This window comes from Marmota marmota, unplaced genomic scaffold (genome assembly GCF_001458135.2).
Source record: "Marmota marmota marmota unplaced genomic scaffold, marMar, whole genome shotgun sequence".
NCBI classification, from domain to species: Eukaryota; Metazoa; Chordata; class Mammalia; order Rodentia; family Sciuridae; genus Marmota; species Marmota marmota.
This window is the reverse complement of record NW_025999896.1, coordinates 2,600,627-2,612,523: the sequence shown is the minus strand read 5'-3', so window position 1 is coordinate 2,612,523 and position 11,897 is coordinate 2,600,627. Positions and strand designations below refer to the sequence as shown.

Below are 11,897 nucleotides of genomic sequence, written 5' to 3'. Positions count from 1 at the left end.
ATATATATATATATATATATATATATATATATTGCCAGGCACAGTGGCGCATACCTGTAACACCAGCTACTATATATATATATATATATTGCCAGGCACAGTGGCACATACCTGTAACCCCAGCTACTTGGGAGCTGAGGTGGGATGATCACAAGTTCAAGCTCAGCCTCAATAACTTAGCTAGAGCCTCAGCAACTTAGTGAGACCCTGTCTCAAAAATTAAAAATTAAAAAATGGAGACTGGGGATATGGCTCAGTGGTAGAGTACCCCTGGGTTAAATCCACAGTACCAAAAAAAATTTTTTTAATTAAAATTAAAAAATAAAAATAAAAATGGCTGGGGACGTAGTTCAGTGATAAATCACCCCTGGCTCAATATCAAGTACTGGGAAACAAACAAAAAACATTAATCATTTCTTTTTAAGGTAGAGAATGTATCTCAACAATAATATTTTACCATCAGAAACCAAACTTCCAGTGACAAAACAATATTGGTGACATAGGGATACACTGTGGGCTCTGAGCACACTCTGGCTACACTGCTTCCAGTAGAACCATGTTCCCTCCTGGTGAAACAGATATTGGGCATCTGACCACAGCCGGGTAAAATTGATGTGGGCCTGTAATCCCAGTGACTTGGGAGGCTAAGTGTGAGGACGGCCTTAGGTCTGAGCCTAAGCATCTTCATTTTAAAAACTCCAGTTTGAAATCTGCAGTCTCACCAGGCACACCTAAGGGAGCCCTCCAATATGGCCCTCAGGCACAAACAAGTCACTTTTCCCCACTCAGATAAACTCAGAGTGAAGCCTCTGGCAGGCTGTCCTCACCTGATAAGAGGGGAAGGGAAAGGATCAGGGAGGGGACCATCAGACCAGATGTTTTAACCCCAGAGTAAATGATGTCACTGAGAAATCTGGTGGTAGCTGATAAGGATTGAAAGGGGGGTCAACAGCCCCAAAATTTAGTATAAATAATAGAGCAAGTGAACAGACATTCAGCCAGCCCATACTAATGCCCTTACACTGAGAGCCTGATGAGGACCTGGACTGACATCCCAACACTTCTCATCATTTGCAGATCCTCTACATTTTCCTCATCTCACCGCTCTCAAACTCTACAGCCACATCTTGCCCCTGGGGAGAGCTGCAACTTCTCCCCACAACCCTCTCCTCAAACGGCCATCAGCTCCACCCCAGGAGAAGCCTGCCTTGGTTCCTGACCTGATCACCTGAGTGAGTGTGCATCTGCTGGACTTAGAGCCTAAGGCTTGAGACTTTTGATCCAATGCTTGAATTCAGCATGCAGAGGGAATGTCTGTCATGAGCCTGTCATGATTAAGTGTGTTTGAAGTGCTTAGAATTAATCTAGGATTGTTTGCTGTGAATTAATTAATCTAGAATTGTTCGCTATGAACTGATTATGTGTATTGCAGTGCCTAGTGTTAAGGATTGTCGTTTTCTTGATTAAGAACCTATAGAGTGAAATTGTATTGAGTGATCTGAGTGAATAAAGCATTAACTGGGGCAGAAACGCGTGGACATTCTTTATTTCTCTCCCTCAACTGCCTAAGTCGCACCTTTTGCCATCGCAACACTGAGTCACAAGGATCGCAAGTTCAGGGCCAGCCACAGCAACCTAGCAAGGCTTTAAGAGACTTAGCAAGAACCTGTCTCAAAATAAAAATAAGAAGGGCTGGGGGTGTAGCTCAGTGATAAAGAATCCCTGGGTTTAATCCTCAGTATTGCAAATAAATAAGTAAAACTAAAGTGACATTCGCTCTCACCTGTGCCTCCCCATCAACATTCTGTATGTTACAGCTTGTCTTCCTGCTCCCAGGCCAGCGTGCAGCACCCACCCCTTGGTTAATACTCTTTAACAGGAACTTGTAGCAATAGTTGCTTAAAATAATACTTGAAGCAATACTTACTGCGGTACACATGGCTATTCTTTTCATCTGTCCTGTTTGGCACTCCGTTGGCCAAATTTTTCTGTTCGGGAGATCAAGTTCCCATACTCGAATTGTCCCACTATAAAGAAAAATCACAAATGGATATCCATTTAATTGCTTGTCATCTCTTCTACATTCTCTGTATTCTCTTGAAAGAGAAGCTGAAGAGAACATTTCTGAGAGTTTTTTTTTTTTTTTTTATGATCTAGTACTCTACTTAAGATCTTTCACTCAATCCTCATAATAACCCTAAGAGGTAGGTTTTCTGATCTCTCAATGACAGAATGCAGAGCTTGTACACAGCAGAGTGGGAACTCACACCCAGTGGTCATTCACCTTGAAGAGCATGTTCTTCTTTCTATTCTGACCATAAATACACCTAAGCAAGGAAAGAAATGCACAGAAAACCAGTTTAAGTTTCTTTCCCTTTTTTTTTTTTTTTGTTTAAATTTATTTTTTGTATTCTCCTTTCCTGTCTTTTAATTGACAAGTAAAAATTATATACATCTTGATACTTTGAGATATATATGTATATATACACATATACATATACACTATATACATATATACACACATTGTGAAGTGGCTAAATCAAGGTATTAAACATAGGCATTACTTCATACACATCTCTTTGTGGTAAGAATACCTAAGATCTACTGTTTGCAAAGTTCGATACAGTGTTTCCTATATACTGCATAAACATATTGCATATGTATATTGTAAATACACATTATATGTGTATATATATTAACTGTAGTCATCATGATGCACACAATATGAGGGTCCATCAGTAGATGAGTGGATAAAAAAATGTAGTGTATATATACACAAGGAAATATTCAGGCAGCCTTAAGAAACCCTATCATTTGTGAAAATGTGGAAGAAACATTATGGAAAGACATTATGCTAAGTGAAGTAAGATAATCACAGAAAGATAAGTGTGGCGTGATCTCACTCATGTGGAATCTAGAAAGTTGAACTCATAGGAACAGAGACTGAAATGGTGGTTACCAGAGGCTAGGGTGAGGGGAGATGTTTATTTGGGACACCAAATTAGACAAGAGGGATAAATCAAGGTATTGAGTTGTAGGGAAACTTTTTAAAGGGAAATACTTTAGTAGAGACAGTCCTGTCTCCAAGGAAGGAGATATTGAGACTAAGAAACTAAAAGTTTAAGGTAGCAGCTAACACAGTACTTGATATATGGTTGGTATGTAACCATTGTATATTGAGTTAACCTGAATAATTATTTTAAAATGTCAAGGTCGACATCACAAAGACTTCAGCTAAATACCTCAAGGCAGAAAAGATTAATTAAAAATAGATGAAGTTCAGTTTTTATTTTTTGGCCTCCAAAATGACATGAAGTGTTCAATGTTAAGCGCTCAATAATTATTTTGACTGTATTTTACAAGTTAAAACAAGGGATTTTTCCTGGCCTTAATGATAGATAGCATTTGGATACTGAAATCCTGGAATGTTTAGGTTATCTCATGGGGATGATATAATGGAATACATGAAATCAAAACTGTGATAGAGGACCCAGATATACGTGTACCCATGTACTGTGACAGAAACCTTCTTTGAAAATGTTAACCTTCTCTTAACATTTTCAGCCTCACATGAAATTGAAGCAGACTTGGAATGTAGATTACCCTAAAAAAATTCTTATTGGTATAAAATTTTTAGTTTTGACTCCTGGTGAACATCACCCATGGGCCTTAAAATGGACCAACTCCTTCTACATAAGCAGCTGCTGAGGAACAACAACAAAAAAAACTCCATAAAACAGTGGCTTAGCCAACCCACTCTGCAACCCCGAAGGGAGCTGAGTCATCTGTGGCTTCAGAAGGCAGAGGAGGGCATGGTCAGTTGATCTTGCCTTGGAGCACTGTCCTCATAGGATTTTTTTGGCAGGGGCTGACTTTCACGTAGGCCAGGTAGTTTCACAACTCTCAATAAATCTTTCCTCATAACTAGCCATGGGATAAAGGTATGCAGTATGTCACAGGAAACAGGACAGATGCAGAGCAGCACCAATTCTTTACTCTAGCTGGAAAAGTAACCACTGTGTATACCTTTCACAGAAGGGAGATGGAGATAAAAGTGTGTACTTCAACCCTACATCTTCAGATTTCTCACTTTTGAACTGGTACATGACATAAAAAGCAATGCTGTTGTACATGTTTAACCTTCCCTCAAACTGAAATGGTGGTTACCAGACTCTAAGCAGGGCTCTGATTGTCCATCTGCAAATAATTCATTCTGTTAGATGCAGACCTCTGTTCAGATGTCCAACTTGGTCACTGTGAGCTGCGTAAAACTGGCCCACTGGAAATTATGTCATATGGCTAATAGTCCAAACTTTGGAAACTCCCGGCACAGTTTGTTTGCAAAATATCATTCCATGAGACCTAAATCAAGAGCAGGTGGTGAGAAATACCAACCGGTAAGTGAATCTGTGCAATTGTGCAAATTACTTTGTGAGCACAGATTGGAAATAATTTGTTTTCAACCACAAAAAAGAACCTGAGCCAGGTGTGGAGGTGCATGCTTGTAGTTCCAGAGACTTGGGAGACTGAGGCAGGAGGATCACCAATTGGGGCCAGTTTCAGCAACTTAAAAAGATCCTTGTTTCCAAATAAAAAAATAAAAGGCAGGGAATAATATTGGTCAAACTATATTGTTATATTGTGTGCATGTATGAATATATAATAACAAACCCCACCATTATGTATAACTATCATGCACCAAAAAAAAAAAGGAAAAAATAAAATCAATAAATCAACAGGGCTGGAGATGTAGCTTAATGGTAAAGCATCCCTGGGTTCAAACCCCAGTACCAAAATAAATAAATAAATGCACTTGAGATGAGTTTAGCAGCTCAGCACACTCTTTTAGTAGAAATCACAGAATTTTCATATTTTAAATGGTATTCATCTAAAAGTCTTTTAAGTTTTAGCTAAAAGGACTTTCAATGACTATGAAAGCTCTGAAAATTATAATGTAAGGTGTTTGTCCAGAACTAAAGATATGTTCCCCTACACTGGAATAACCCCATTTTTTTCTGCAAGCAAACGTCGTAATGTATGGCTTCTGAAACTCGGACTGCAGAGACGTACTTTCCAGCAGTAACGAACATCTCATCCTGGCACCTAGAGAACACCACGGTGGTGGCATTCCCAACATTGAGGCCGGCCGCAGGGCTGCCACAAATGGCATCTCTCTTGGCTATGCTCCATACCACCACGCTGCCAAAACAAGCAAGAAAAGAATGTCAGAGAACATCCAGCTTTCAAAATAAGAAAACAACTATTTTAGTGGCTCTAGAGAGAAAAAAGCAAAATAGGTTACTAACAAAGAAACAAATAAATGCCTAGAGCCCCAGACATCTCCTCCCTCACACTGCGTATTGGAAGACAAATACTAACACTTCAAGACCTTTGAAGGCAAATGATGATGTGGCCAGCAACCAGTGAACTCATCAAAGTTGGATGCTCAAGGAAAGACATTTTCAAACACACAAGGCATACAGGTTTACCCTCCATTTATCTTGTGTGAAAATTTTCCTTGAGGAAGTGTTCTAGCAGGGGGAAAAGAAGGAATGTGGATGACCTAAGAGAGTGTCCTCAAACTTGAACATGCATCAGAATCAGAAAGACAGATAAATTCCCAATTTGATCATTCTACACCATACACATCTATCAAATTATCATACCATACCCCATAAATCTATAAAGTTAAATAGTAATTTTAAAAATAATTATTGCAGGCAGCTGCCAGGTCCCTCTCCCCAGAGTGGGAGTTAGGAGGTCTGAGGTAGAACCTGAAAGTTTGCTTTTCTCACAAGCCCCAGTTGATGCAGATGCTGCAGATCTGGGGACCACACTTTGAGAAGCATTGCTTTAGGGTAACATTTCCTTCTTTCTTGGTGCAATCATACAATTTAGTCCCAAACTGAATTGTGTTTGGATAAGAATACCAGGACTGTTGGGGAAGGAGCATTATGTCAAATGTTTGAACCAAAACATTTAAAGCAAAAGAATGCAAATTTACAAACTTGTTAATGTAAAAACAGGCCTATCTATACTTTCCTCATTATCTATACATAGAATGTATTATTACAGGTATCACCAACATCATTAGGAGTGAGGAAGAGGAAGTGGGGCAAAATCTATAAATCCCTCTTTTTTCAAAGTGGAAAATTGAGAAATAACATCTAAAGTAGAAAGTTGAGAGGTAAACCACTTAAATGGTTAAAATGATAACTAGATGATGAACAACAAAAACAAAAATGAAGACTTCATACCCAAGAGAAATGAAAACATATGTCCTCGCAAAATCTTGTATGTGTACTGGGTATATTGGTGCATACCTGTAATCCCAGATACTTGGGAGGCTGAGGCAGAAGGATTGCAAGTTCAAGACCAGCCTGGGCAATTAATGGGACATTGTCTCAAAAACAACAAAAAAAATACAAAACAAAAAAAACCCAAAACAAAACAAAAAAATTGTACATGAATCTTCATAGGCACCATTAATAATAATAGCTTAAAAGTGGAAATGGGTCTCAGTGACTTGATATCACAGTTTGAGGCCAGCCTCAGAAACTTACTGAAACCCTGAGCATCTTAGTGAGACCCTGTCTCAAAATAAAAATAAACAAATAAATAAAAATAAACAAATAAACAAAAAGGACTGGGGGTGTAACTCAGTGATAAAGCACCCTTGGGTTCAATGCCCAGTACAAAAATAAAATAAAATGTGGAAATGGGGGCTGAGAGTGTAGCTCAGTCACAGAGCATGTTCTTAGCATGCACTATAGCCCTGTGTTCAACCTTAGCACCCAAACAAACAAAACAAAAACAAAAGACCCAGAAGTTCATGAACTGTACTAACAGTTGCAGGGATCAAGAAAATGGAGGTATCCACACAGTATTATTTGAATATTATTTGACAACAAGAAATGAGGTACTGATATATCCTACAAAGAGATGGACCTTGAAAACATTACACTTAGTGAAAGAAGTCAGCCACAAAGGACCATATATTTTATAATTCCGTTTGTGTGGCATGCCCAGAATAGGTAGGCAAATCTATAGAGGCAGAAAGTAGAACAGTGTTTGCCTTGAGAGAAGAGAGGAGAGATGGAGAATGACCACTAATGGGCTATGGTTTGCTTTTGGGGGTGTTGAAATATTCTAAAATTAATTTTAGTGATGATTACAAAGTATACATACATTAAAAACCACTCTATTAAATACCTTCCATGGATAAATTTTATAGTATGACATATATCTCAAAAAAGCTACGAAAAAGCAAGAGTCTCGTGGTGTAAGTACATGCGGAGGGACATTGGAATCGTACTTTAGAATCTTGGGTCCTTTGGGGTAGAAGGACAACAAACACGGTTTCTTTATACACCTTGGCCAGGTATAGCTTCAATTTTTCAGAAACAAATTTTAAATATAAATATAAATAAGTGGCACCAACATAGTGAGTTGGCCAAATAAATTTTGGCACATCTGTACAATGGACTTGCATGCATTCAGTGCAAAGAACCATATATATGTCCGTGTGTACATACATCGAGTTGTCCTTGGTGTAAGCTGCATGATAACACAGATAGTATAATAGCATTGATACAAATGTTTCATAAATAGGCTACAAGACATAAAAAGTAAATGCAAGCTCTAGAGTGTCCACTATAGTTTGCAGCATTCCTTCCATTACTCCCCCTTTGTGTAGAATCCAGGTGACTTGGGTAGAATTGACTCCTCCCACAGGTTCAAGGTGACCCTTGGTTGTCCAAAACCAATCAATCAGCAGCAGAATCCCATTTTCCTCACCACAGGGACTAACCAGGGGTAGGCATATTGTATTTTACTAGCAGGGCACTCTTTCACTGGCTTCTCAACACTCTCTAATCTTCTCCAAGCAAATTTTAGATAACCTAAGATCAAGCTTAAAATTACCTGGAGAATTACAGTTTCACCCCGTTAACCTTGGTGAAGTGGCCATTTTTCTCCCCAAAGACCTACTCTCTCTGGCAGTAGGAAGAGGTGGGATGGCCTAACAGCCAAGCTCCAAGAATGTCCATGGGTGGGACGCAGGCTTCAGAATTTTTACAATCTCCCCAGGTGATTCCAGTGAGCACCCAATGTTGAGAACAACTGCTTTAAGTGGAGGTAAGAATTGTGTGTGGGGGGGGCGGGGGAGAGGGTTGGTATGGGAGAACCCAGGGGCATTCTGCCTCTGAGCTACACCCCAGCCCTTTTAAAAGAAATTTATTTTGAGACAGGATCTCATTAAGTTCCTGAGGCTGGCCTCAAACTTGCAATCATCCAGCCCCCCAAATTGCTAGGATTACAGATGTGTGCCCAGTTCTGAGGTACGAATGTTAGAGGTGATTTTTGGATATGTTTCCCATAAAGACAGTCAAATGGGGATGGTCCACGGATGGTGTGACCTTTGGTTGTCCAAAACCAAAGGTCCTGACCACTTACTCAGGACTATTCAAGGAGGGAGAATCTTGAACATTTTATTAATTTTTCTATATATTAAGAGAACTGTGAGTAGATAACTACACATAAATTCGAACTTCCTTTATAACAAAGCCATGAAGCTTTAACAAGGAAATACTGTATACATAAAGGTGAATGGAAGTATTAGTAGCCAGGCTAACAGATGATATCCCTGGAGACAGGGTGCTTGAAACCTCTGGCAATACACCTGGTAGAAAATAAGTGTGGATAGTTTCTGTTCCTTACCTTCCGTCATCCGGGCCTCCCAGTGACACCAAGTACAGGTCATTTGGTGAAAAGGCCAGAGCTTCAACTTTGCCCTTGTGAAGTGATAACCGAGCCAACAGCTCCCTTTTCTTATAATCCCACAAAATGATATCTGCCTGTGGGCAAGAAGGCTCGGTCAGAGAATAGGCTTCAAAAGAATCCACCGAGGAGATTGCAACCCCTCTTGGTGAGAGATAATCAGGAATGTCACTTCTCTAAAAAATCAGACCATGCTTTACAAGCAAGCCAGAGAGCAACAGAATGGGTCTTTTGTTCCTAACCATTATCAGCCAGGAGCTGAGACATCTAGCACAAAGACATCATTCCTTCCCTCTCAGCCAGATGGAAGGGAAATGGGGGCTAAAAGAGAGGCCAAAAAGGAAGAGGGAGCGGAAAGGTCCAGGGCAGGCTAGACCAAGGGACTCAAGGACTTGGGGGGAGCGGCATTTATAGGGAGGCGCCTCTAAGTACATCCACAGGGATTGTTTTCAGTCTGTTCACCTTGAACCCCATGAACGTGACCTGTCCAGAGGCAATGTAATTTCCACTCTTGGAGATGGTCAAACAGGAGACATTATTTCCGTGGCCATGCAGAAATTTTTGCTCCTTAGTATTTAGTGCTTGAATGAGGACTGTGCAGCCCAGGGGATACACCAGATGCTCCTGGTCAGGATGGCATTTGAGACCAGTAGGAACGTGTCCTAAGAGACAGAGATTAGGAATTATTATAATCAGGTGCAGAAGTACTTAATTTTTTTTTTAACGGGTACAAAAGAGAACACTTTTGGAATAAACCTTAGTTCAGTGAAAATAAGTGAGGGGCAACCGGTAATTTTATTCCATAAACAAGGTTGGTGTAGTAAATCCCTTCTCATACTTTGATATGCATAAAATCCCCAAAGGATCTTACTAAAATGCAGATTCTCCAGGTTTAAGGTAGGATTGAGTTCTGCATTTTTAAAAAATTTTTGAAGTAAGTAAAATAAAATAAATTGAACCCACAGGTGCTCTACCACTGAGCTACATCCCCAGCCCTTTGCATTTTTTTATGTTGAGACGTGTTCTTGTTAAATTGCTGAGGCTGGCCTCAAATTTGTGATCTTCCTGCTTTAGCCTCCCGAATCACTAGGATTATAGCATGAGACACTGTGCCCAGCTGAGAAGCTGCACTTCATATACTCTCCCAAGGGATGCTGGTGCTGGTCAAGAAACTTCATGTTGGACAGGAAGGCCTTAGGGTCAATTCTTGTAATACTGAGAAGCAGAAGTGCATGGAACAGGGTAGTTTGTTTGGGTTGGAGTATAGACATAGGAAGAATGTGAATCTCATACCTTAAATAAGCTTTTGGCAAAGACAAAAATTTAGTTGATTTCACTTAGAATAATGCCTTCTATGTTTTTGCATGATTTCTTCTTTTTAAAGACTGAATAACAATATAGTATGTGTGTGTGTGTGTATGTGTGTGTGTGTGTGTATTTTCATTTTCTTTATTTGTTCATCTGTTGATAGACACTTAGGCTGGTTCCATATCTTGGTCATTGCAAATAATGCTACAGTGAACATGGGGGTGCAGATATTTTATCAAGATACTGATTTCAGTTGGACACAGTGGTGCACACCTGTAATCTCAGCAGCTTGTGAGGCTGAGGCAGGAGGATTGCGAATTTAAAGTCAGCCTCAGCAACTTAGCAAGGCCCTAAGCAACTCAGGGAGACCCTGTCTGTAAATAAAAATATAAAAAAGGGCTGGTGATGTGGCTCAGTGGTTAAGTGCCCTTGGGTTCAATGGATTTAATCCCCTGTACCAAATATATATATATAGTTATTTTATTTCCTTTGAATGTACACAGAAGTGGGATTGCTGGATCATATAGTAATTCTATTTTTAATTTTTGACAACCCTCTATGCTCTTTTCTTTTTTAATTGATTTTTTAAAAAATAAATAACAACGGAATGTATTACAATTCTTATTACACATATACAGCACAATTTTTCATATCTCTGTTTGTATATAGAGTATGTTGACACCAATTCGTGTCTTCATACATGTACTTTGGATAATGTCTATCACGTTCCATCATCCTTGCTAACCCCCTGCCCCCTCCCTTACCCTCCTACCCCTCTGCCCTATCTAGAGTTCATCTATTCCTCCCATGCTCCCCCTCCCTACCCAGCTATGAGTCAGCCTCCTTATATCAGAGAAAACATTTGGCATTTATTTTTTGGGATTGGCTAACTTCACTTAGCATTATCTTCTCCAATGCCATCCATTTACCTGCAAATGCCATGATTTTATTTTCTTTTATTGCTGAATAAAATTCCATTGTGTATATATGCCACATTTTTTTTTATCCACTCATCCACTGAAGGGCATCTAAGTTGGCTCCACAGTTTAGTTATTGTGAATTGTGCTGCTATAAACATTGATGTGGCTGTGTCCCTGTAGTATGCTGTTTTTAAGTCTTTTGGGTATAGACCAAGGAGAGGGACAGCTGGGTCAAATGGTGGTGTCAGGTTGGTGGTGGTGACTTAGGACAAAGCAGCCCACATGGGAAAGAAACATCAATCAGGCACCAACAGAAACGCCTATCAATCAGTGGGATCTCTGGACTAATGCCTGTCAATCATCAGGACTCCCTGGCCAATCCTGGAGTTCAGTCAGCTCCCAGAACCAACTCCAGTGGGACAAGGGACTCTAAAAACACCTTTTCCGGGTGAGCTCCCACACGGTTTCTCCTCAGACCCTTCCCCGTCCACCCTGTTGGTCTGATCCAGTTCCACCGGAGAGTGATATCTCAAATAAAGCCTCATGGGCTGGGGATGTGGCTCAAGTGGTAGTGAGCTCTCCTGGCATGTGTGCGGCACGGGTTCGATCCTCAGCACCACATACAAACAAAGATATTGTGTCCGCCGATAACTGAAAATAAATATTAAAAAATTCTCTCTCTCTCTCTCTCTAAAAAAAAAAAAAAAATCAAATAAAGCCTTGTTCCATGGCCTTTTTAAATCTGCCTCTTTTGGTCGCTGCTCGCCTTGCCTGATCTTACAGGTGGTCCCCATTCCCAGCTTTCCAAGGAATCTCCATACTGCTGTTACCGCTTTTGACTAGTGATGAGTCCTTGCTTCCCCAATGTTGAAGTATAACACCAGAGAAGCA

The 11,897-nt window shown here is 40.0% G+C and overlaps 1 protein-coding gene across 1 annotated transcript in view; it reads right to left on the bottom strand.

The window, feature by feature from the left end:
* The window catches only part of Cfap52 (cilia and flagella associated protein 52), a 50,513-nt gene that overhangs the window by 30,783 nt on the left and 7,833 nt on the right, over positions 1-11,897 (bottom strand). The window contains exons 2-5 of the mRNA XM_015504480.2: positions 9,241-9,440; positions 8,719-8,855; positions 5,071-5,199; positions 1,928-2,027 (exon numbers count right to left, since the gene is read on the bottom strand). Of these exons, the coding sequence (XP_015359966.1) occupies positions 1,928-2,027; positions 5,071-5,199; positions 8,719-8,855; positions 9,241-9,440 (566 nt within the window). The remainder of the gene's footprint in view (positions 1-1,927; positions 2,028-5,070; positions 5,200-8,718; positions 8,856-9,240; positions 9,441-11,897) is intronic.